At 34.7% G+C, this 26462-nt stretch overlaps 3 protein-coding genes across 3 annotated transcripts; 1 reads left to right on the forward strand and 2 right to left on the reverse strand.

The window, feature by feature from the left end:
- Window positions 1-7949: 7949 nt before the first annotated feature.
- Window positions 7950-8510, reverse strand: LOC113709071 (uncharacterized). The gene has a single exon (XM_072064674.1). It carries the CDS (start codon window positions 8508-8510, stop codon window positions 7950-7952), a length of 561 nt encoding a protein of 186 aa, XP_071920775.1.
- A 4911-nt stretch (window positions 8511-13421) lies between these two features.
- On the forward strand, window positions 13422-15482 carry LOC113707679 (serine/threonine-protein kinase BLUS1-like). Its single transcript, XM_072064195.1, has one exon. It carries the CDS (start codon window positions 13616-13618, stop codon window positions 15182-15184), a length of 1569 nt encoding a protein of 522 aa, XP_071920296.1. The 5' UTR covers window positions 13422-13615; the 3' UTR covers window positions 15185-15482.
- Window positions 15483-19399: 3917 nt separating this feature from the next.
- Window positions 19400-25984, reverse strand: LOC140014332 (protein HEADING DATE 3A-like). The gene is made up of 4 exons (XM_072065029.1): window positions 25529-25984; window positions 25259-25320; window positions 22474-22514; window positions 19400-20171 (listed from the first exon to the last, which is right to left on the reverse strand). Exons 1-4 carry the CDS (start codon window positions 25727-25729, stop codon window positions 19948-19950), a joined length of 528 nt encoding a protein of 175 aa, XP_071921130.1. The 5' UTR covers window positions 25730-25984; the 3' UTR covers window positions 19400-19947.
- Between the last annotated feature and the right edge of the window lie 478 nt (window positions 25985-26462).

Below are 26462 nucleotides of genomic sequence, written 5' to 3' on the forward strand. Positions count from 1 at the left end.
TGAGGAAAATGGGTACTCTGTAAGTATAATGAACGAAAACCATAAAGAGCTGGTATTTATTCAACAATGGATTTAAATTTATTTTATCCGATAAATAAATTTCTAAACCGCCCGCTCCTATTATAGGTGACACTTAATTTTTTACAAATATTCTCTTCATCCTCCGTATATGTCAGCTTTTTTACAAATATTCTCTTCATCCTCCGTACATGTCAGTTTGCAACGTGTCTGCTTCTTTGCCATATTTTTTACCTTTCCATACCTGTCTTGTATTAGTTGAATACACTACAGAATTTACCTAGAAATAGAAGTCTATGTCTTACAAGTTGAAAACCAACAGTTACAGCAACAATACATGATGGTCAAAGTTGCTCGATCTTCATCATGAAGAAAAACACTAGCCATTACATTTATAATTGCTAGCATTATGTATATGTACTCTATTTCAGAACCAAAAGGTAACATAAATCTGTTTTATCTACCATAGTTGTAAGCAAATATATATGAAAGAAAATTATATTAAGTTAAAAGCATTTTGCACATCATATTACATCTTAGCATGTGTCTGCATGGCCACCCAAACAAAGGCCATTTTAGTAGAATCTAACCAAAACATATGGGTTTTTGTTGTCTTGCACAAGTCCAGCACATGCATGGACATATGGAATTCCTGTCATATCCCACTCATTACATGTGCAAGACCTTTGAATTGCATTAACAGCAAAAGTTCCTACTATACCAGTCATCTCATACACCTCTCTTGTAGACACAAGTGCATCAAATTGAGTTACCTGTTTTTTCCTCTCTTCAATTTTTTGACAAATCCTAGGACAAATATGAGACTTCACCTTTTGAATCCAGTGTCTTTTTTCTTGAAATCTGCACATTATCTGCCTTCGAATGGCTTCAAACATAGTTAAAATAGGCTCCTCCCTAGCATCCTTAATGTATTGATTGAAACTCTCACATATATTATTATCTAAAAGGTCACATTTTGTCATTGGAAAAAATGTGTGTCTACCCCATAGGTTAGCTAGTATGGAACTAAGCCATGCATGTGCTTCTGGGGCTACTAATTGCAACTCTGTCATTTTGCTTTCATAGTGACTGGATAAATAAACCATGGTTGCCCCCCACATTAAATCTCTTAGGTGCTTATCCTTGAATTTCAGCTTGAAGTTAGCATACATGTGTCTAACACATAATATATGCTCCATTCCAGGATACTTATTCTCAATGCAATCAATTAATCCCTAACATAAAAACACAAATCACAGCAATTAGTGACAGGAGCAAGTAAGGAATAAAGGAAAGTAAATCAGATTGTAGTGGTGCTGACCTTTTTGTCTATATGATAGAAATATCCAACCCCTTTCAATTGGAGTCCCAATGGCATCGGTAAGACTGTCCAAAAACTACACCAACTATCTTTGCACTCAGACTCAACAAGAGTTATAGCAATTGGAAACATATGGTTATTAACATCCCTACCAATTGCAGTCATAAGCTACCCTCCCATGATTCCCTTAAGATGACATGCATCCAGCCCTATTACAGGCCTACATGCATTTACAAAACCTTTCTTTTGTGCAAAGAACATCACAAATATTCTCTTGAAGATTGGGCTTTTACAAAGTTGGGGTTGTTCAATTAAAATAAATGCCATTGAACCTGAATTTCTTTGTAGAAGTGTAGCACAATAGTCTCTTAATCTTACATACTGCTTTTGCACATGACCTTTTCTTAGCTTCCTCTGCATTCTCTTTTGCTATATACATTTGAGAGTTTGTACAGTTCAGGTTATGCTTTCTTTTTATGCTCTTCTTGAACCCTCTTACTTTCATATTTGGATGGTCAGCAATCCCCTCTGTAAACATCCTAGACAACCACCTAGAATTTTGGGTGACAATCTACTTCACCACTATCTCTCTCTACATCATCTATAGGATCACATGCATTATTTAAATCATCCCCATCTAGGAAAAAATCAAAATCAGAGTCATATTCAACTTCCCTACGACCATCCCTATCACCTTCCTGCGAAGCATCTGAAGCATCACTTTTGGCCTCATCATTTTGGGGTTGTTCAGCATTAGGATTTAGATTTTATTCACCATCAACCTCAATATTATCCTTTACAACAGTTCCATTAGCATGCATATCTTCTTCATGGATCTCACCAACATAAAGTTTTATGATGCTTTGAGTTCTATTTGCCTCAAACATTTATAGAACTATCTGGTCACTGTTTAACAGTTTTAAGACCAACCTGAAGGTCAAGATTTCTAACCCTATAGTACACTGATGTTTTATGTGAAATTCTAGCGTCTTTAAAAGCATCTCTTAACTAAAAAATTGACATCAAATCAGGGTCAACATCATAAAAATTAGCAACTTCTCCCCTCACATATTGTAAATTTGGGACATGGGCAAAATGACCTCTGTAGTGAACCTTTTAAACATAGGTTTTAAAATCCATTCTTCTGTAATTACACAAAGGCAACTTTTTTAGTGCATGCACAGGTAATACAGAGCAGGCATCTTTTATTGTCCCATAAAAATAAAAAATCATAGTTTGTCCATCTAACAGGACATATAACCAACCAAAGTAAACAAAGAATTCAGCAAATTAATAATTAAAAAAGACAAAAGTTGATAAAAACCCATCATTTTCATCCTAACCCGACAATGTAGCATATCTTCAAGGGACCATACCAACAGATGATTCAAACAAATAATTGTCTACACATTAAAGCCCATGCAGCCATTAAAAAAACCCATACCATTGTTTCTGTGCAATACAATTGATTAAAAATTAGAAATTTCTAAAATCGAGAAAAAATTGCAAAATCGAACCGTAAGGGCTGCCCAAGCTCTCATAATCTCCTTTCACAATCCTCAAATTCAATTATGTCATCTGCTAACAACTTCATCGATTGCCCGTTTTTCCATTCAAGATGCCGGTGAATTTTCAAGTTTTTTAATGGAGGTTTTGCTAAGGATTTGGCCACAAGTGAAGAGAAAGCGACCTGACAATGGCAAAAGGGAAGAGAAAGTGACCTGACAATAACAAAAGGGAACCTTCTATCTGTTCCCTGATTTTTTTTTTTCCTGTCCCGTGCCAAATGGAGGGAAATTTCCCTCCGTTATTCCAGGGTAATTTTGGAAACTTGCATTTCATAAACCAGCATATATGGGTATTTTGGGTTGTTCAATATTTTCATAAGGATATTATTGTCTTTTCAATATTCCGTTTATGTCCATTAGAGTTGACAATTAGTTTTTGGAGTAGACTGAAGAAAAACAAACGTTAGGGGGTAAAGTAAGAAATGACATATACTTAAAGGGGATAAAGTGCGATTAGCCCTTTATTTAATTACATCTTATATTTTTAGTAAAATGTTTACCACCCTAAATAGTGAAATATTTGAATTTGGACACTTCCCCTTTTTAATCGAAAACCTAACAAATTAAAAATGTGAGTTCGGACAATGATATTTTAGACCTGTATAGGCCAGATTTGAGTTCCAGCATTACTTTTTTCGTATTGATTTAGATTTGGACTTATAAATACCTGATTAAATAAAGTGCAATTTATATAGCTCTGCGATACGAGAATATTTTTTCAAATCTCGATCTTAGTATTTTAGAGTAAATTTCATATACACTGACGGTATATATATTATTGTCATTGGATCTATACTATGTTTTCAGAACCGGACCGGATATCGACTCGGCCGAGGTCAGGAGTCAGGGGTCAATGGGTTCGACCGGGGGTCGATAGGGGTCGAACCGGATGACGTCATAAATAAAAATTATTTAAAAATTAAATTATTGTATATAAAATATCCAATAACATATTGATATTAATAAAGGTATATTCATATATATTTGATGTTTCAAATATATTTAACACGAAAATACAAAGAAATTAGAACAATCAAGTAACAATTTATATTATTTAATAAACTTTAACAAGTTTAGAATTAAAATTATGGATTTAATTGAAAAATAACATCAAATTTTAGGACAATATTTATAAAGTATGAAATATTTGAGGTATATTAATAAGTTTCACATTTTAGGGGGCCAAAACATAATATTAAAAAAGTTTGAACTTTTTTAACAAAAGCTCCTGTTGGATCGGTTTTTCCGGTTTTGTACCGGTCAAACCTGATTTTTGACCGGAGTTGACCGGGTCTTGAATCTCCCGGTTCTGATGACCAACTCGGACCGGACACTTGGCCGGTTTCCGGTTCAACCGGTCGGACCGCCGGTCCGGTCCGAGTTTGAAAACACAGGATCTATATTATTTGTACAAATGTTGAATTTTAAATTTAAATTTTATATAATTATCAATTATTTAATACTGATACTGTTAGTGTAAGAAAGATTAATCCATTATTTTAATCATACAAACTTACAACATAAAAGTTATAGAATCCACCCGATGCTAGTAGGATGGCTAACTTGAAGAATGTTGATTGAACCATCTTAACACAGAATCAGTAGACTTTCTACAGCGTTAACTGAACCCATCAGAATTTTGTAATTTATGCCTATATTTCGTAAGGTAAGAGGTTGTTTAACCATTCATAGTACGTTTTTGAATATCCAATAAAAATTAACATTAAGTGTATGACACCTAATATTAATAGTATATGATGTCTAAATTTGTGTTAGAAAACTTGTGTACAGCATAAATTTGTGTTGATTTTGATATTCCTATGAATCAGATTTTTTTTGTGCCAATTTGTGGTGGTCTCGGCTTGTTATAATGGCTAGTATAGTTGGCAAGTCGTAAGATCCCATTTTCATTGCTCTATTTGTATCTTACAAGTCTCCTTTGCCAATGCATTGTCTCCTACAGAGCATTTCAGTCATTTGGAAATCCAAGTCTGAAAGCTTTCTAAAAGAAAACCAATACTAATTAACATAAGGAAATAAAGATTATGAAAGGGCATCAAAATGTATGGGAGGTAAAAAGATTGTATGAGATGTGAAATAATTTATGGCATTCTTGATATACTAAAAAAGGAAATTGAAATTTTCGATTTTCAAACTAAAATCAAGTGACATCGCTTAGGTGCTTGTCATACTTGTTATATGTCATGGTAATAATATGTGGAATGGGTATGATTTAAAATATTATGCATATGTATATTATATGAAAATTTTTAATAAGTATGATAAAAAAAATTTTGGTATAAAAAAATGAATTTGACAGAATCACACATATAAATCCCTACATAAATGTATGCATGCATTTAAAGTTACAAAACTAAATGTACAAGTAATAATTATGATTTAAAATATTATGCATACGTATATTATATGAAATTTTTAAATAAGCATGATAAAACATTTTGGTATAAAAAATGAATTTGACAAAATCACACATATAAATCAGTACACAAATGTACGAATGTATTTAAAAGTTACAAAACTAAAAGTACAAGTAATAATTACTACAATGAGTTTTAAAAATGATGCTATACTAGTACAAATTTTGATTCTAAACCTTGTGTGTGAGACATTAAACTTGTAAAATTTTATCACTTAATTTGTGTATATATCGATAGATCTATAAAAATTATGATATACATTGTTTTTATTTTATATACAACTCAAAAGAGACGTTATGTGATATACATTGTTGTTATTTTATATATAACTCAAAAGAGATGTTATTATCCTTGCACAAATATTAAAAAATCGAAGCATAATTTGTAAAGTATAATATGTCAAAAGTTTATCGTGTTGTATACTATTACTTGAAAATTATAGCTATTTTAAGAGTATTTTTTAAATCTATAATATACAAAATATTTTCTCAATTAGAGCTAGGTACGTACAAACATGTACCATACGAATATAGCACAAGTTTTTACTAAATGGGGCTTTTGTAATAACTTTTTAAATGAGGGAGCATACCTTCCCTTCAAGAAAAGAGGTAAAGATTAATTGTGTTAGTTAACACATCATAACGAACCAATAAAAAAGGCCATCCTAAAGAATTTGATCAAGAAAATTTGTTGAAAGTACCCAGTTTACATCCCAAATACTTTTGTGGTCATATTCATGTAATTTAACATTGCATGTCATACTGGCTTTTTTTTAGCAAGAAAGAAAGTAATATGTACATTATACAATTAATGAATCCTGCAAGAAAGTGCCAAGAAATTAAAAATTGTTAGTAATTGATGCATCAATCTTGAGATTTTAGGTATGAAGGAATAAAGTAAAGATGGCGATAATACACCAAGAGCAAACACTTGATACAAACTAGCCATGATTACATGTTGCTCTTTTACTTGGTAGGGGAATTTTTTCAAAAGGGCATGCCACAACACAAAGTTCATGAAGAGGGCATAATTTGACAATTCAAATAAAATTTAAGAGTACATGAGAAATTTGTCCAAAAATTATATTAACGCATGAAACCATAATTATTGCTAGAAATAACAACAGTCGCAGTGAAGAGGGAAAGATCTTGTATCTGCTAAGAAGCTAAGAAAACTTAGAGCTGGATAAGTTACCTTCCAAAGAAACACTAAGAATAATGCAACTGAAAATGATCTAACAAAGAGCAACATTCAAGAATTCCTTAACCATAACGCAAGTATACGCAGACACCAATTTGAATGTGTTGTGTTAAACTGAAATACAAGCAAGCCTGTCGAATGTCTGTAAGAAAATGCACGAGGCTGTTGGGGTCAAATGTAAGAAAGGGGATATATTCAAATTTTCAATTGACTTGCTGACCAATTCCACTTCAGTATTCACATTGAATATATCGACAATATCTCCATTTTATACTAATGCTCCATGATATGCTTGCAAAACCTTCTAAGAAATGCATAATGATCCTGAAGAATCTGGGGGATTTTCCCCTCTAATGAAGATTTCTCTCAAGTACGTTTGGTCCATGAAAGAAGAAGCCGCTCAAGGTACAATGGTTGATTAAATTTTTATCCATGATTTTCTCTTGTAATCAGTTGAAGGTGGTTAAACTTCAAGAACTAATTTGTGCCACTTACATTTACCCCTCAGTTATTTTGAAGGTATCAAAACAAGTTTCTGCGCTTTTACTGGCTGGTGTTGTGATGCCAATAACCACGTTAATCCAAGAATACGATAGATTTTTATGGACAACTGGCAATCGATGCTCCTGGTCTCTCCTGCTATCCATATATGGTATAAGACATCACCAAGAAATTCCAACTCTTTAAACTAAAGAGACAAATACTAGATACCCTGTATAGTTTCAGAACAGATGTGCAGTTTATTGAAAGACTAAACAGGATAAACAGAAACAGGTTAACCTACACTGAATAAACAGAAACAGGTTCACTCCTATTCCTATATGCTACTCGTTGAATGTAATCACTGTGATACAGGCATATCAAAGGTGCTGCAGGTTCTCAGGAAGTATGAAGCGGATTATTGAAAAACAATTCTGGCCCAATTTAACTTCAGCAAAAATCAACTTAAGGTGGATAAGGAAAGAGATATCAGATATCCCTAGAACTTGATCATAGATATTGTAAGAAAAGGGCATATTTATCATATTTGAAAGCAAACGGAAATTGTTCATTCCAAAATGTAGACAAAGCTTGGATTAGTACAAGACATACAGATCATGGTCCAAGTAACTGAAGTCTATCCCAAGCTCCAGCAATCCTTTTGGAGTGGATCAAGTACTTGTTTCATGGATCCCTAGACGATCTTAAATTTTTGTCTCTGAGATCCCACCAAAGGTTATACATTCATTTGCTTCGCCCTTGATCGGTAAGCCCTCTTCACTATAGTGACGCCAAAATATTTCAAATAATTTTAAGAACCAATGAATTGATGACATACCCAACATAAAGCACACTCATACTATACTACTATATTATCTTCATTATTATCATCTGATATATGAAATTAACAGTTCGTTAAAAGGCCTAACCAAGGCGAAGCTCCAAATCCACCTCATCTTCTTCCTCCCAAGTGTTGTTCCCATAGCTTTTACTCATGTTTTCGTGATGATAATGATCAATATGCATACTCAGGTTGAGACCTTCATGGTGATCCCCATACAAGCTAAGATACTCCTGCCTTGGAGCAGCGAAATCACCCAAATGATCATACCCCTGTGAAAAATTAGGGTTTGATCCGGGAAAGAAGTACTGATAATTATTCATCTGGCTTTCCGTAGGAACAGCATAATATTGAGGTTGCTCAGTTGAGAGCCTTTCATAATTTCTCGAACTCATAACTTCTTCACTGGATTTGCTCGCAACCGAAGACTTTCTCGCTTTCTGCTTCGCCTTTGCCTTGTCTTTCCTATGTATATTCATGTGACCTCCCAAGGCCTGAGCATTTGTGAACCCTCTTTTGCAGAAAATGCACTCATAAAATCGACCAGCGCTGGTGTTTTCATTGGTGAATTTTTCAGCTGGCTGATCATTTTCTTCGCTTGATGTCTCAGAATTGCTAGGCTTTCCTTCGTACTCCACGTCCATCTTGACAAATGATGATCAAGAAATGATCAGTACAGTGAACTTCTTGTCTTTCAAGAAAACTTCAAGAACAAAATTTGCTAGGTGCAAAAGGGCACAAGATCAAAAAGTATTGATGATATTATCTCATTAGCTAGAGAGGTATAAGATGATGTTGAAATTATTTAGGGTTGAGAAAAGGGAGAGAGAAAAAGAGAAGGGGACAAGTTCAGAAGACTTTGAAATTTCCTTTGTGTCTTGACTGTTATTTGTATTGATGCAGACATGTTAAAATTTTTCACCTCCTAGCCGGCTCGCAGATGCCCCTTTTCTTACAATCTTTGTCAAGACTTTCTTTTTGGGAGTTTGGAAAGAAAAGAACCGGTTTTTCCTCCCTCATTTCAACGACAAAGGAGAAAAGTATGGCTTCTAGTGAATTAAAATAAAGAGACCAGAAAATCAACCCTTTCACATGGACAAAAGACTTGATGGTGATTACTTCCAAGAATTAAACCTCATCCATCTATAAATCCGAAGTGAGTATCCAAATAAGGTTTTAAAGTGAGATTAACATTTTACATGCTTTCAATTAGCCTGATTAATATGAGAGAAGTAACTTTTTTCTTAACTAAAGTGACAATGTTAAGTTTTAATTGCCTTCTGTCATTGTCAGCATTAGTGCTAATTCTATTTTTGTGCTTTGCACTCCAAAATCCAACTTTTAAACATCTGTGCATGCTTTTAAGCTTATCTATCCATATCTAGTCTGCACATAATAGCTCATGCAATTTTGCATGAAAATTTGGCAATTGTATGCTTAAGATACGCTACAAAGAGGCTGATGATCATATCTTCTAACCAGATGATCTCGTTCATTCTGATTTCTTGAAATTTTTTTTTATCTAATATTGTAAAAAATGAATTGATTGCTCATGCTACTGAGAACTGGACACAAATTAATGTTCACAAACTAGATTTTCGCCTATAAAACGTCCCAAGTCAGTAATTTGAAGGTACAAAGAGTAGCTTTGGATCAACTCCTAAGTGGTGTAAGATCAAGAGAGATCCAATTTGTGCTTAAACAAGAAAGAAGAGAAAAATGGGAAAAACGTCAAGCTTCCTTCTACATGTGTCGGTAAGACTGTTTATACACGAGGAACGTAGTTCTTTGTTGTTAATACTAGACGTCGACAACCAGCTGGGAAAAGAAACGAGAAAGTGTATCTCTTAAGATCCTTTTCACAGGCTAAATAGTTCCTTAAAGCCAGCATTATGGAAAGAAAAATTAAATGGCATTAAGGGAGCTTAGAGGAATTACTCTGAAACATGTATCTCACTATTTACTACGGAGTAGTAATCTATCTGAATTTGATGGGATCCGGTGCATTAATTAATGCGAGTATAATGGTACCAAAAAGAAATCTATCTGAATTTGTTATGAAATTAATTTACACTAGACTTTTAAAACGTACACAATGAAAAGTTAAGTGTTTTTCTCTCTTTTTTTTTTCTTAGTTATTTCTTAATTTGGGAACTTCTTTGTTTTGTTACATGTGATGTAACCCTGAAGTCACAGGAGTCCTGTTGTTAAAGATGCAAACAAAGCATAAAAATCGAACAACATATAATATTTTAAGCCCATTTTTGTTAATAACTAGGGAATGCATTGGAAAAAGTCCTCCTATGACATATTCTTCAACTGCTGTTTTAACTTGCTAGTTCTTGTTCTTGGAGACCAATTAATAAGACACTGACTTGGACGGTTTCTTCCACCTCTTACTATACTCCCCAAATGAGCTGCATGGAGTGTGCAAATGAGCATCACTGATCACGTTGAAGAAATACTGGCTAGCTAGCTAAGAACTTCCAAATGAGATAGCTGCATGGAAATCGTAAACTCCATAGAAAGGTTCAGAAGAAGAATTAGTACTCATGACTCGTGAGAAGAACGAGGGCTGCACAAATGCATGCATAAAAATGAATGTACGTTCCCTATTCGAATTTAGTAATTGTCCTACTGCTACATTCCTAGCTTCTGGTCCTTCTCGATGGCAAAGACGGCCAAATTACGCGTCTTAGTTTTTTTTTTCTTTAAGTGTTCTCTGCAGGGAATTGTCTTATGAGGAGATGCTCAGCATATTTACCATATTTATATAGCTTTGACCATTCCATGTGATCGAGCGATGAAATCAGTACTTGGACTAATGCTGGAAGACGGCCTCTTCTTCACAAAAGTTTTTGAATCAACAATGCCATTAATGGAGGAGAGAATCCATGACAATTACATAAGTGCAGCAAATTAAATTTTGTGCAATTCAATCAATTTAGCACAAGATCGTCCTTTGTCTTTTGATAGATAAGGGATATTTATTAATTAATGAGATTTTTGGAAATCGTTCAGCACGATTTGCTTAACAAAATTAGAATTGGCGTTCCGTAGGAGTCACTACAATTGGCAGATTTTGCACGGAAGCTAGATTAATTATGAGACATTTCCTTTTCCTCATGGATTAATTACTTCTCAACCAAAAGTTAGTTGCACAAATCTGATTTGCACTAAAAGTTGAAGTCTTTAGAAGACACATTAATGACATTTTTGATATACTATTAAATTGTCAGCTACTGCACAAAAAAAATATTTATTGTCAAGGTGAATCACAATATAATTTTGTTACTCTTGTAAATATCACATAACCAATTCGTATACATATTGTATTAGCTCAACTTATTTGGCCAATAATTGCTTTGCTCCTAGTTCTTGGGTAAGATTTGTGTTTTACTGCTTTTGTTCTCTGCTAAGAACAATAAAAAAAAATGCTTATTATTTTGTTCTTAAAGAAAAATAGTATATACATAATGTGTTTGATTCATAATAGCATTTTGAAAACAAGACAATATGTCTATATTTGGTTGGACATTAATTATTATTGTGTTTTAAAAAATGATTATTGGAGCTTAAGGGTAACACAATCTTAAAATTGATGCATAATTAAAAGTGGTTCGGCTTGGACCAAATTAAGCTCAACGTAATATGTTTAATACTTATACATGTATAAAATAAATAAATAAATTCAGAAGAAATAATTGTGTTTTTGATAATAATATATTTATCTTAAAGCATTATTGTTTCTATTAAATAATACATAATTCAAAAATTAATAAATATGTATAGTAAGTATATGAATTTAGCACTTTTTTACTCGTATATTATATGTAGGCATTTTAAAATCGTACAATATGTATGCTTTTTTTTTTTTTTAAAGAAAATTTAACCTAACCCAATCCCCCTCGAAACTCATTTTGAAAAGATGGACCAAGACAAGGCTCACGCGTGTGAGCTTTGGATGGGCCGAGTTCATGCTAACAAGTGATTTGTTTTTCCTCTATGCAGTTTGGGCTTGTCAAAGCCCAACTGAATAAGACCAAATTGTAGGTTTTAATGACAACATATGAGTCGAGCTTAGTTGAACTAGGGGATAAGTGGTTGAATAGGATGGAGTATGGTAAGATAGATTAATGGTCTGAGGTTTTGGCTCGTTGATTAATTATTCGAGATTATTTTATCATAGCTGACATTTTGGGCTGCATTAGGCCGGTCGCAGAGAGGCCTCCCTGTACACAAGTGGTCAATCCAGCCCGAAAAAACCGTTAAAGTCAATCTTGGTCCAAAGAGGGAACAACAGAAGTCAACAAAGGACGTGGTTTGCCACTTTGCCAGTGGGGTCGGACTATGCCTGGTTAAAAAGTATTGAGCTCGAGTCAAGATGGGCTGAACGTGGACTGGAAAAACTAGTTCGAACCAAGCCCAACACTTTCTGAGTCAACAAAATTTGTCGAAAAATAATTAAATAAAATATTACTTTTACCAGGTCACTTATAAAAAAAAAAAAAAACGACTCTTAAAACACGAGCTAACTCAGTGATACAGAAGTGTGCGAGGGCGGGCAGGAGGGTTAAAAAAATAACAACCCTAGATTTCTTATCAAGAGATGAACCATCTTTTAACTTGTTCATGTCATATAAGTCGTGTCTTGTCAATTATGTTGGTTAGTAGAGATTTTTCAATTTTTCTAGTATTTAAACTAACACTAGGAATAAATTACTCGATAAGTTACTCAATTAGTGATCGACTGATAGTGTATAAGTAGTGTTAAATTTCTTTGAAAAGCTAAAATAGACCACGAGAAATTTGGTAAATAGCCTTTCAAGAAATTTGGAATATTCTTACACCTGAAAGTATTAAAATGCTAGTTTTTTTTTTTTTTTTGGAGGACTTGATCCAAGCATATTAAAGAATATCATCCCCTTCAAAAAATTAAGAAGAAGAAGAAGAAACAGTCTAAGGCACCAATTTACTTCTTATCATCACATACGCAACTTTTTGTCTTCATTTATGTAATATGTACTTATAGTTGCACATTGAAAAACTCAGAATGCCCATGAATTAGACAAAATGACATTCAAGACTGTGGAGCTTAATCAAAATGACATTGAACAAGCTTGCAAGCCATTCGATTGAATTTGACTCGTTTGTAGCCCTATGCCACAGTTTAGAGGATAGTTCAAGCCAAAGCAATCCAAGTATTTGGAGAGCTGGAGATCTTAAAAGCAGTTCTAATTTATGCGATCTATTGAAAGTAAAGGAAACTGAATTACAGGACACCAAACCAGGAAACTCTTTCACGGATACATTATATGTTCTACCCTCTATGATTCAGTGCTGCAAAACTGAACTGCCAAATCTCATGCTTCCCTGATTCGTCACAGTGCAAAAACAACAAAGCAGTTGAACAGCTCACATGCATCAGGACTCACATACAACAGTGATATTTACAAGCACCGTTTCATGATATTTCCATCTTTCAATCTTCACAAGAAAACTGAGATAACCACCCCGTCAACATCTTTTCTTTTCTTCTGGTCAGTGGTCACGAATCCTTCTTCCATCTTCTGGAACGAAACAATCCCCATTGACCAACAATTAGCAACCATAAAATCGTCCGAGAATCTTCATTTTTTCAAGAAAAGACTTGATTCAATCTAGACTCTTTTTTTCAAAGCCAATCAAGAATCAATCAGCATCATCAAGATTAGTCACGGTTTCTTCTGAAGAGGAGGAACAAAAAAGTATGTTTCAGTATCCACTGGACTCTAAAGGTTATCAGATTCTTGATGAAATTGGTCGAGGAGCCAGTGCAATTGTCTACAAGGCCATCTGTCTTCCCATGAACTCTTCAACTGTGGCTATCAAATCCATTGATCTTGATCAAGCTAAAGCAGATTTTGACAATGTCAGGCGTGAAGCCAAAATCATGTCACTTCTTTACCATCCTAATATCCTTAAAGCCCATTGCTTTTTCACCGTTGATCGTCGTCTTTGGGTGGTGATGCCATTCATGTCTGGCGGTTCTCTTCAGTCCATCATCACCTCTAATTTCCCTGATGGATTACCTGAGCCATGCATTGCTGCGGTTCTTAAAGAAACCCTTTCTGCTTTATCATATCTTCATGATCAGGGCCATCTCCACAGAGATGTCAAGGCTGGCAATATTTTGATGGACTCAAATGGTTCGGTGAAGCTTGCTGATTTTGGTGTATCCGCTTCGATTTATGAATCAAGCTCATCTTATGGACCGTTACAAGGTTCTCCTTCATCAAATTTGATGCTGACCGATGTTGCTGGAACCCCTTATTGGATGGCACCAGAAGTAATTCACTCACATACGGGTTATAGTTTTAAGGCCGATATATGGTCTTTTGGGATTACTGCATTGGAATTAGCCCATGGAAGGCCTCCTCTGTCCAATCTTCCTCCTTCGAAATCTTTGCTGATGAAGATTACCAAGCAATTCCGGTTCTCTGATTATGCTAAGTTTCATGAAAGTAAGAAAAACAAGTTTTCAAAGTCTTTCAAGGACATGGTGGGACTATGTCTCGATCAAGATCCATCAAGAAGGCCTTCTGCTGATAAATTGTTGAAGCATTCATTTTTCAGGTACTGCAAAGGTCCCGAATTTTTGGTCAAGAATGTTCTTCATGGTCTGCCCACCGTGGAACAAAGGTTTCGGCAGTCGAAAATTCAGAGACTTCTGTCCTTGAATAAAACTGAGGAGGAAGATGAGGAAGATTCATTGAGGGAAAATATCAAGCAAAGAAGAATCAGTGGTTGGAACTTTAATGTCGAGGATTTTGAATTGAACCCTGTTTTTCCAAATGAGAAAGAAGAAGACAGCATTGTAAAACAAGTCCGATTTGGTGGTGAAACTATTATACAAGAGAAGGGAGGGGACACGGATGGATCAATTTCAAGTAATTCTCCAGGGCAGACTGTGAGTGTGGCTGGAACTCAGATTTTGTCTGATCAAGTCTCTGAGGTTTCTGATGATTTGGTGCAAAATGTTGGGAGCACTAGTGAGGCTGAATCTGTGATTAGCGCCAGTGATCAGGGTAGTGTGGATGGCGAAATGATGTTGAGTAGCCTCTTGTTCCTGAAGAAGAGTTTGGAGGATCAAAGGAATGAGGTGATGACCATGATTGGCTTGATACAGGGGAAAAAGTTCACAGAAATGAGCAGGGAAGAGCAACTGATGCAAGTGATTGAGAAGATGAAGGTGGAATTGGAGAATGAGAAGAAGAAGAATGCTGCACTGGAATTAGAATTGGAGTTTCTGAAGTTGCAATACAGCAGTGGACAGTAATATGATTAAGCTGTATTTAGTTCTACATGGGGATTTGAATCAATTTCTATGCAGTACATGGTTTATTCCACTCCAAATCCTGCTGCCATAGAGAACCATATAGAACCTTAGTTTCATATTATAGGCGATCTCCTTTTAAAACTCCTATATGATGATGTTACCGGTTAAATTTTATACAGCCAATTTCATATTGGTTTGATTGTTAGTACAATTTAGTTCCAAAACGTCAGTGATCATTGTCGACCAAAATTTGTCAAATCACCTCAAGAATCAATGCAGATTACAAGATGTTTGGTCATTTCATCAGATTTCCCTTGTTTCCCTTTTCTTGCTATTTTATAATTTCTATGATCAGCTTCTGCTTCTTATTTTTTTTTCCTTCCTTAATTGGTATATTGCCTAGCATATATAGGAATCAAGGCGAATTCAAACCCGTCTGGATTGTTATTTTTTGGAGTTTTTATAGAGAAATGTGCTATAGCGATTTGATGTACGTGAGATAAAAGAAGTGATTAAAAAATGTGTTCATGGAAAAAGTAAAAGATTTTTGGAGGAAAATAGCAATCCATACAAAAGAAAAGAAGCAAATTTGCATTGAACAATTTTATATGTAGAGGAATTTGCAGTTTAACAGCAGCCATAGCCAGGACTTCAGTTATTCCAATTGTGTCAGTAGAATAGAATGTCAAGATATTGCATCTAATCTCATGAGATGAAGAAGTTATTATTGAATTAGGAAAAAAAAAATAAGTTTTTAGTTGAATCACACAAATGAAAATTGTAATTAAAGAAAATAAGAATGCAAAGAAAGCAGGTATTCTGGGGGGTTTTTTTTTTTTTTTAAAAAAAACAACAATAAATGAAAATAAAAATTTCATAGGAAAGTCAAACTATTGACTGATCCAAGTCAATGTCAAGCAGCTCATTCCCACATCGACTACTCACCGCAAAAATTAGTGCTTTACTTGAAGAAATGAGCGAGCCACCGTGGCATACAGCGGAGGTGGTGGAGCGGGGGCCGGCGCATGCAATTATTAACCCTAAACCACTCTGTCATCAGAGATGTTTAGTTCTCAAGGGGGTGGTTTACCCCGGTGTTTTCCCCCGCCGGAAAAACAAGAAACACCGATGTCCGGCATGCATCGGTCCTCAGTGGCTGAAAATTAGCTCCAGAGAGGCTTGCAGGGAATGACTGCCGGCGTGTAAGAAAACATGCCTCGTGGTTGTTGATTTGTCTCCTCGCCTCTCAGCCACCTCCATTTTCATTATCTATGTGCCAGAATTTTTGTTATTTTTCTTTTCTAACTTTGAAGAATATAATTCCATCAATTAAAATGGCAGACCAAACTTTGAATTATGTATGGATTAGTCGATTCAAGGTTTGTTATCAATATTACTTCAAAAAAAGAAAAGGTTTTTTATAAATATCATCGTTGCTTTATGCTTTCAAGGATGAACAACAAGACAAATTATTTCAAAATGTGTAAAAACTAGCCTGACAATACAAACAATATCATGAACAAATTGGAAGGGAAAAAAGGATAAATTTTTCATGTACTAATAATAAATAAACTAGTAGATGTAAATACATGTCACATAAATTTTAGATTTTAACTCTAAAGTAGAATCATATGGGATATTTCAAAACCCATTAATTTATATATTATCAGTGTTTACGAGATTAATATATATATATATATATATATATGTGTGTGTGTGTGTGTGTGTGTCTCAAAAATTTTTGGCAAATAAGACTATTTTTTTTGTCTTGTACAAGCTAGCCCGCCCTCCATTTACACTCTAATCTCAAGTTCCACCCTTCATGTTTCGATTGCATCAATCTCTATCCTTAATCTTTTTCAAGTGGATTATAATTCTTCCTCTGTCCCATTTAATATGTCATGATCAACTTTGCACGCAGTTTAAGAAAAATACAATTTGACCAAAACATAAAAGCTAGTATTAAAGTAACTTTTTCCATTATTGCCCCTCAATTGACATTAAATATTTTGTTAGTTGAGTTAAATGTCTGAAAAAAAGAACAACTGCCAAGATACAGAAATGATTTGTAACACTATTTATTAGGAGAACATGACTTGAATGTGTTTTCTTGGAAATTGTATAAAGGGTACAATAGGAAAGTTGGGCATTTTTCATTTTTATTTTTAAATCATGACAAACATTTTACCAAAACATATAAAGTGAGACGAAGGGAGTAGTACCATTAATTACTATTCTGACAGAACATATATTTGCACCCTTGATTGTGTATATATATATATATATATATATATATATATATATATATATATATATATATATAGTTATATTTTTCTGGGTAAATTTTTGCCCTTCAATTCCTAAAAGTTATTTTTGGGAAAATGCATGCTAGTTGTTAAAGTTTCCTCAAATCCAACTTTAAAGCTAACAAATTTTTTGTTACGCTATAATTTATTCATGTCATGAAATTACATAGGGAACAAAGGCCGGAGTCTTATTTCATTGAGTAGATTACTATTTAACGGAATGAAATGAGTTCATGAACGCATGCAATATGTCATTTTAATCACTAGAATAACAGCAGAATTTTTTTTATCGGAAGAGGGATGATACCATTCTTCTTTCCTACTAAACTAGCAGATTTTATGTCTTTTCCTCTAAATACAAAACTTCAATCACATCCCCAGGCTGATTGACTAACAAATTATTTTTCTTATCATTTAATGTTTTTATGTTAGCATATGTATGTATTAGGATTTTTCAAACCGATGGGCAAAATACATTGATTAATTTAACCATCCAATATACTAAAATCATTTTGCTTTTAAATTCAAGAGAATGGCACGAAACTTGTTACTAACTAGTCTGGATAGGAAAAATTCCTAATACCAATGGTCTCGTGAAATTGAAACAAAGACGGAATTGCAAAATTAGGACAAAGTTGATGAAGACAAAAAATGGAAGTAGCCATCTTTCTTCATAGTGGATCTCCTGTCTCACTCCCGATGCCACTCTCTGTTTCATTTTTTATTAGATTGTTATTTCTCCTTCATAAACATCGTATTTTAATTCTTTTTTGTTTCTTTAAAATCCCATAACTATTAACATAGTAAAAGAAATAAATACAACAGTTTCAAAAGTAACATATAATAAACATTAACAAGTATAGCAGAAAATTCATTAAAAAATCTCATTTTTTTTGTGTATTTTAATTTTCTAAGATTGTTGAACTTTGTGTTTACTCGATGAACAACAAAGAATTAAAATATGACGTTTATGAAGAAGAAATAGCAATAGAATATAGAGTGACATAGATAGTGGGACAAAAAATCCGTTGCAATCTTTCTCTCAATTTCCTTTTCTCTCCGAAAGCGCAAACTGTCTCACTCCTGCGCCACTCTTTGTTTCACTTTTTTATTATATTCTTATTTTTCCTTCATAAACATCATATTTTAGTTCTTTTTCATTTTTTTAACATCTAATAACTATTAACTGACTAAAAAACTAAAAACAACAGTCTCAAAAAAATAACATGTAATAGAAAATTAAAAAATACAGCAGAAAATTCATTAAAAAAAAAGTCTCATTGTTAATGCATGAACTAAAGGGTGCATGGCCATGAACTAGAATGCAAGAACTGCTTAAACCAGAACAGGTGTAGTTTCAAAAAGCCCAGAAAAAGCTCACAGCCATTTGCATGGACTTCTCTAAATCTCTGATCAAGTCCATTTTTCAGCTCACAAGGCCCATCTATATGAGTTTCTCAACCTTTCTTCTTCTTTTTTTTTTTTTTTTTTTGAAAAAAGACTTTCAACTTTTGTTGGTGTTCAGCTCTCTAAAACTTATATTACAAACAGTCTAGCAAGTTAGCAGCTGTAAATTCTGAAGGTGAATCTTGTAAAAATAAAAAAAAAAGTGTGAAATTTTGCGAATGCCAACTGGGGTCGACTTTAATTTGTTTTCAGTTGTTACTATATTGTTCTCCATCTTCTCAATCTAGTGTAAGGACACATTTCACAGTTCATACCATATATATCAGTAGTAATTAGGCTGACATTTGTAATCAGACAACTTACTCGGCCATTTTGCCATTCACATGACAAAATTTTGCACTCCACCACCCCACCAAGCATTCAATCCTCAAGCCAAAAAACCAAACAAACACAGCAAATTCGACTACATATTTGAATGCGAACAAAAGTAAAAGAAGAAACAGAAGACAATAGCCATGATATTCGTACTACTAAAATCCATACCAATTATGTCTAATTCAAAGATATAATAATGAGTTTTACACACCAATTTTTCCAACCAAAGTTTAAAAATGGGCTAGCTCAAGGGTGTAGACTCCTATCTGGACCATCTTCAACTTTTGGTGTTTCTGCATACAAACAACACACAGGAGGAGGAGTACCAGCTGACTTAGATATAGCTGATCTTATCATCATTGTGATGGTATCTGCATCACTATTTAATCCCCATAGATAATGAAAAATAATAAGAGATGACCACATTAACTGCATCAAGATGCAGTGAAATGGGATGATTTCTTACTATTGATGAAGGAGATATGACCCTAACACATGCATCACCATGTGTTACGTAGCATGTAATTAGGGAAGAAGACATATTATTATCAGCACACTTCTTGATCCTACTATTACTTTTTTTTTTTTTTTTTAAAGTTTTTAAGGCCTCGATACTATTATCATCATTATGTTACGAGTAACATAACATTAATTTTTGCATACTTGGGGGTTCTGTTATCGTCTTCTGCCTCCCGAACCACTCTCCCTCTGGCAGTTGTAGTAAACTGCTGCAACAGGCGAGCCTAGATTGTAAAGTTCAGCAAAGTCCCTGGTGTTGAAGTTCTGGCGCCACCCAGGTGGATAGACCGTCTGCCGCCCAAGCTGCCGGAAAAGCACGAATATGAAGCGGTGGATTCCCATTGATGGCCGTGGGCTCTCATAGCACACAACTTCTTGGCCTACAGGAGGGTATCAATCACGCAAAAGAATGCAAAGTTATTTCTTCAATGCATTCATGACCAGCAAATTTATGGCTTAATTACCTGCTGTTATTTTAGTTTCCCAACTTTCGATGACTGCCATTTTATCATTTCGTATCACCTTCAAAGTTTTTTTTTTTTTTTTTTTTTGGTGCTAGTAGAGTAGACACTACTAAAAATGCAACTTAATTAATTATTATTGCCAACGAAGAAAACAAGCAAAAAGAAAAAAAAAGGGCATAATATATTAATCTTCAAGATCCTCGTCTCTTGTGGGTTTGATCATATATTATAGCATTCCACGATTTTTGATTCAAATACTAATAACATCTACATTTTTTTTTCTTTTTAGGAGTTATATATAAGAGGAGGTTTTGAATATATACATTTAAGTTTTTCAGCTGTAATATTATTACTATTTACATTTTCCAGAGTATCTGGTTGATTGAAATAATGGTCCTATCATCATCATGAGTTCCGTGTAATCTTAGTTAAAAAGAAAAAGAAGTAACAATGATTCACATATCTCTTGACAGAGACATCCTTTGACTAAATATGATTGAGAGAAAAGGCACAGAGAAGAATAGTGATCCTGGTAAAACAATAATTGATACAAATGCCATAATACCAGCAGCTGTCACAGTCTACCATTTTTTCAAAAGTTCCACAAGCATGTGGCTTATAATGGGAGCAATCAAATGTAGCTAGCCTCTTTTTTTTTTTTTTTTTTTTTGGGTTGGTTTTTCCAGGAAATAAATCTCTGGGCTGGCTGGCTGGCTGGCTAATCAAAGTCCTTTAGTTTCAGCACCCACGACTTCGACTTTTTTTTTCCTCCTTTCATTTTGATACTCAGTAAGTACCCACGTCTTAAAAGAAAGAAGGGTAGGATAATGTTGGTTCAAAAATGGAAACAGGAGAAAAGGAAAGTTCGAAGGCTCAAAAAAGTATAAGCAAAATTTGATCACATCTCTCGTCAACACTCCCACCAGCATGTGATTCTGATCACCTCTACTCATCCCCCTTCTTTTAGATTGGTGCGTACAAGTTATGATGTTCGAGTTGTCCAAGAAGTACTCCGTGACAACATCTAGTGGAAATTAAAGGGTAACTCCTACTACTCGACTTTTTTTTTTTTTTTTTTTGCTTTCTTGTTTTCGCTTGCTTGCTTGTCGAAAAAAATCCTCCGTAATCATTCATGTAATGATTGAATGAACGAATGAATGAATGAATGTTTCACGATGCAGCATTTAATTTAATTGGTTCTTCTTCTACAAATAAATTAGTACGACATTTTGATCCTCCTACCTCTAGTAATGACATGTGTAGATGGATAGACGTGAATCGCCATTTTATCTATCTACAAAAAGCATATCAAAATGCTGGAATATATAGGGGGGAATAGATTTGGTGAACTTTTGAAATTTAGAGGCCAAAAGTTTAAGGACACCTGGCCAATAAGGTAACCAAACGTATCTTCTTCTTTCAATATAAAATGAGGAAGATTAGTTCTTCAATCTTTGTCGGCAAGCGGGAGCTAGCCAAAAGAGAAAAGGAAAAAAAACCAAGTAATAATAATGTAAATTCTGAACTAGAAAGACCAGATATGATTCCTTAAAAAGGTTGAAGGACGTCAACTGTAATCTAATCTACCAGTGGGAAAGAGGAGCAAAAAAAAAGAAGCTTTCTCTCTTCTTTTTTTTCCTTTCTTCTTCTTTCTCATACATGCAACCCCCTTTTTTTTTCTTTTCTTGTTTGGTTGTCATGATGAAACCAAACGTATCTTCTTCTCATTATACATAAAAAAAAAAATCAAGGGAGGGTAGTCAGTCAGGTTATGTATAGCTTAGCTAGGTAGCCCACATCATATCTTGATTATAAAATGAAGGTTTTAGTCGTGGAACCAAACGTATCAAAAAAGAAGAGAGCAAGCAAGGAAGGAAGCTTTTCTTTCTTTGATGATGCCCATGTGGTGTGGCCATGTTCATGATTCCCTTTTTTTGTTCTCTTCTTTTGGTCCCTTTTTCCTGTTGTTTGATAAAGAATTTATTTCCTGTGTTCATGTGCATATCTAGTAGCCATACATACACACACACACACATATATATATATATCCGAAGAATTATTGATATATATATGTATATGTATATGTATATGTATATATATTTGAGTGAGCCGAGAGAGAGAGAGAGAGAGAGAGAGAGAGAGCTGAGAAGAAGAAGAAGAAAGAAACATATATATGGAAAAGCCGAATCTTCATGTTGTAACAAAAAGAGATACTCACCAAACGATGCTCCCGTGGTGGCTGGAATGTCAGTGACCAACCTGTAAAAAAAAAAAAATGGTTTACAGCAGCAGCATATATATGTATGTCAATGAAATGAACCAAGAAGTCAAGAATCATCACTATGCAACAAAGTAGTGCTTCTCGCATTATTGGATTGAAGGAGACAGATATATATATATATATATATATATATATATATATATATATATATGCAAATTAAGAAGAAGAAAAATTTAATGGATTAATGGAAGCTAAGCTAGCACGGTCGATCAATAATAGCTAGGAGTTTCTTCTCATCCAAAGTTTGCAGAAGCCCAGTTGGAAGAATGAATGAATTGATTGATTGATATATAAAATTAGCAATTTTCGATTATTAATTTTCAGATATGAAGCAGAAATTAGTACTCTCTAAAATCCATATATGCCATATATCCTTGTCTTCTTTTCCAAAGGCGAAGAAAGGAGAAGAAATATATTCTACAGTAAAGCAAATTGATCAAAACTTTGTCTCCTCTCTTATTGTATGTATGTATTGTATATATGCCCATTGTAAGGCAAGAAGCTGATTGAACAAGAAAAAGGAAGAAAAAAAATATTTAAAAAGAAGCTGGAGTTCGTACATTCCATATCCACCTTGAAAAACAGATTCCTAGTCCGGGCCCAAACATGGCATACCCCCTGCCTTCTTCTACTATAGACCAGAACATACGAAAAAAAAAATGAAGCTACGATCAAGTACAAAATAATTTCCCTCATCAGATCGATCATCCATGTAAATTCGTCCTTTCCTACTACTACTACTATCACATCAATAATTCCATTCCGATGAGTTTCAGGGCGGCGGCCGGCCAACAAAACAAGAAGCTAGCTAGCAATTACAGCTAACTATAATATATATCCATGGTTAGTTGGTTGTATTGTATTGTATGCTGCGATCTTTTCTTGAAAGGAAAACTATAATTATGGTCCATTGTCCAGCAGCTGTTATGGTAATACAATTCTGAACCAAAAAAGCCCCCCCCCGGGGAGAGGGAGGGAGAGGAGGAAATTAATAGGCAAATATATAGGTGGAGGTACTGCATCAACCATCATGTTTTTGTCTCAAATTCTTTCGAATCATTGATGAGCTGATTTTGCTCCTATCATCACGAGAAAGTTGAGTTCTTTGGAAAGTTTAGCTCAAAAAATTACAAGTCAAGAGATCCAAGAATACTGAAGTGAAAGGACCATATATATATATATATGAAGCGTTTATTTGCTTCAAGCATAGCTCACCTCATCTAATATTAATGAAGAAACGGCACCCTAACTAAGGCCTTGTTTAGATTGCATTTTTTCGTAAAAAATTATTGTAGTGATTTGATGTATGTAAAGGAAAAAAAAAAGTAATAAGAAAATGTGATCACGGAAACGACGCAATTTTTTGACAAAAAGTGACTGTCCAAACAAGGTCTAAATTTGCATCACTTAATTCATCATCGATTGATCGAAGTAAAAATTAAAACTAGCTTGCCTAGAACACTGCACTAGTGGCCTCCTCCAAAGCAAAATAAATAAATATATATATATACACAAAAAAAATCATGACATTGAACCCAAAAAAAAAAAAAATTTGAAATTACCACAGCCACTAGACTTTGGGAGAACCCGTCAAGTAGACAAGTAGGGACCATAGAGCGGCTTTAGAAGTGTATCTGGGATAGAATTCGTTGGGGCTGTGAATATTGTCACAGTGGGGAGGTGAGTTGAGTGAAAGATATGTGCAAATCAACCAATGAAAAAAGAAGGCAAAGCAAAGACAGACGGATTGGTCTCATTCCTGAATATTCACACGCTAACAACAACATCAACAAACAACAGCAACGTGGACTATATTTCTTTCTTTCCTTCTGTTTTATTCTTCCTGCGATCCTGCTGCGACTAGTCCGATGGGATCCCATCCCATGATTGATAATATACACTATCCCTTCCCGACCACTCGATTTCGACAATACCTTCAAGATCCCTTTACTTCAGCACGCCAAACTCTCTTGTCAGTCTCTGCTTGCTTACTATTTTTACCGGATTTTAACAGAGATTTCGTAGGCTGTGTGTCATCACTGTCTCACGTCATTCATCCTACATCTCCAGCACTAGCTAGTTGTGTCCTTCTCTCTCTCTCTCTCTCTTAAAAAAATTTTTACTTGTATTTTTTTCTTCTTTCTGGAGTACTTTGCAGTGCAACAGTATGCTAGAAAGTAGTATGATATATTTTCTTGCAGAAAAGTTTCTGCAATGAAAAGTAATGGTTAATTTCTCCCAAGATCCCCCCGTTAACCATTGTGATTGGCCAAAAGTTGAAAACTGTACGATTGAAACAAGTTTTCATATATACTTCATTTTTTGAACCAGGTGCGAAAACTGTGTCACAAATTTACCTTGTGTTCAAAATAATACTAGTAGCTTATAACTTTGAGTAGTAAACGTTTCTATAACCTTGTCTTGGATTCAGTTCCTCCTCCTCCTTCCCCGCTTCTCATATCCCAACCCTCACCTGCTTTGAAAAGAGAAAAAAGAAAAAAAGAAGCTTTTATTTTACAACCTATTGAAAAGGTTGTAAAGTGAAGGTTAGCAACGAAACTTTGCCTTTCCCAGTTGCCCAGTGTCATATTTTGATGTTTCTAATCAACATCCAAGACGACCAATCCTAAGACCCCAACCTGAGCTGCATGGACCAGTGATTGCATGCACGAAACATGTAGAGAAAGAGAGACAGAGAGCCATTTCGAGAGTCCGTACGTACCAGTGCAAGTATTCCCTAAGGTTTGGATCGCTGGGACTTGGAGCATCAGGGTCCACCATCACCTTCATAAACAACAATCAAAAGTTGGTGAAACATGCTCTCATGACGAAAGAATGAAACCCTAAAGAAGAAAAAACCATCCATCTGAACTCCGCTTCCTGCCCTAGCTAGGCTGGAATACTCAATATTCAAGAAAAGAGGTATGTTCAAAACAAAAAGGGAAAACAAAAAACTACTCCTGGGATTTTTCTTGAAGTTTACTATACTTACCAGAGTATAGAAGGTGCGAAGATCGTCACCTCCAATCTCAACCCTAGGCTGATTCACAACCTGAGAGGGTCGAAACTCACAACCATTGCTCACTTCTCTGCTACCATAGGTCACGCTAAGGCTTAGGGACCTGGTGAACTGGTCCAAAACATCCCCTATTACTCGTCCAACCACCAGTGGGTCTCCTCCCCCTCTAGGCATCGTCTTAGTTTGTTTCAACCTCGAAAATGGATACTATTAGACTACCCCAGGAAGGGGAACAAAGCCTGGTTCTACAAGCTGCTAACAGTAATGGGGAGGGAAGCGGAGGGGTGCTATGTACGTGCTCATGAAAGCCTTTCGCTATTTATAGGTTTTTTTCTAAGTTGCCTCCAGGTATCTATGACTGGGCAATTTTTTCTTTTTCTTGTTAGGAATCTTACTTTTTCTTTTTCCAAGAATTTTCTTTTGTTATCAGTCGTTTTGGTTTTGGTTAATTGATAAGGTTTAAGAAATGGACAGCCGAAAGAGTGTTTTAGTTTGTGCCAAAACATTAACTACAGCACAAGAATTGGAAAAACGACACATATCCTAATGGTATTAACCTGTAACCGCTCTTTTAATCCAACTTTCAAGACTGTAAAGCAAGCTACCCCAATATAGCAATGTGGACCTGCGGGTAAAACATATTCTCAATGATGGTGCTGAGGTTGGGATTGGTCCAGAGCATCACAATTCACAACAAGCATCCTATCATTCAATTTCAATCTCAATTTGCGGTAAGAAAAGTCATAATTTACTTTTTACTTCACCCACGTCAAATCGTTAAGGTGCATTTTTTTTTCCACTAGAAAATAACATCCAAAAGATCTCTAAATCACTATGATTATGTGACCATAGTATAGGTCGATAAAGATAAAACGAGAGTCTTACACCTTATTCTTCTGCTCTTCTT

This window comes from Coffea arabica, chromosome 9c, assembly GCF_036785885.1.
Source record: "Coffea arabica cultivar ET-39 chromosome 9c, Coffea Arabica ET-39 HiFi, whole genome shotgun sequence".
NCBI classification, from domain to species: Eukaryota; Viridiplantae; Streptophyta; class Magnoliopsida; order Gentianales; family Rubiaceae; genus Coffea; species Coffea arabica.

What these genes read in the sequence shown, in the direction of transcription:
- LOC113707679 (XM_072064195.1), top strand. Translation starts at nt 13,616, where the DNA reads ATGTTTCAGTATCCACTGGACTCTAAAGGTTATCAGATTCTTGATGAA.
- LOC140014332 (XM_072065029.1), bottom strand. Translation starts at nt 25,729, where the DNA reads ATGCCTAGAGGGGGAGGAGACCCACTGGTGGTTGGACGAGTAATAGGG. An exon ending in CTTAGGGAATACTTGCACTG is followed by an intron (nt 22,515 to 25,258) that starts GTACGTACGGAC and finishes TTTTTTTTACAG; the next exon opens with GTTGGTCACTGACATTCCAG. An exon ending in CACCACGGGAGCATCGTTTG is followed by an intron (nt 20,172 to 22,473) that starts GTGAGTATCTCT and finishes ACCCTCCTGTAG; the next exon opens with GCCAAGAAGTTGTGTGCTAT.
- LOC113709071 (XM_072064674.1), bottom strand. Translation starts at nt 8,510, where the DNA reads ATGGACGTGGAGTACGAAGGAAAGCCTAGCAATTCTGAGACATCAAGC.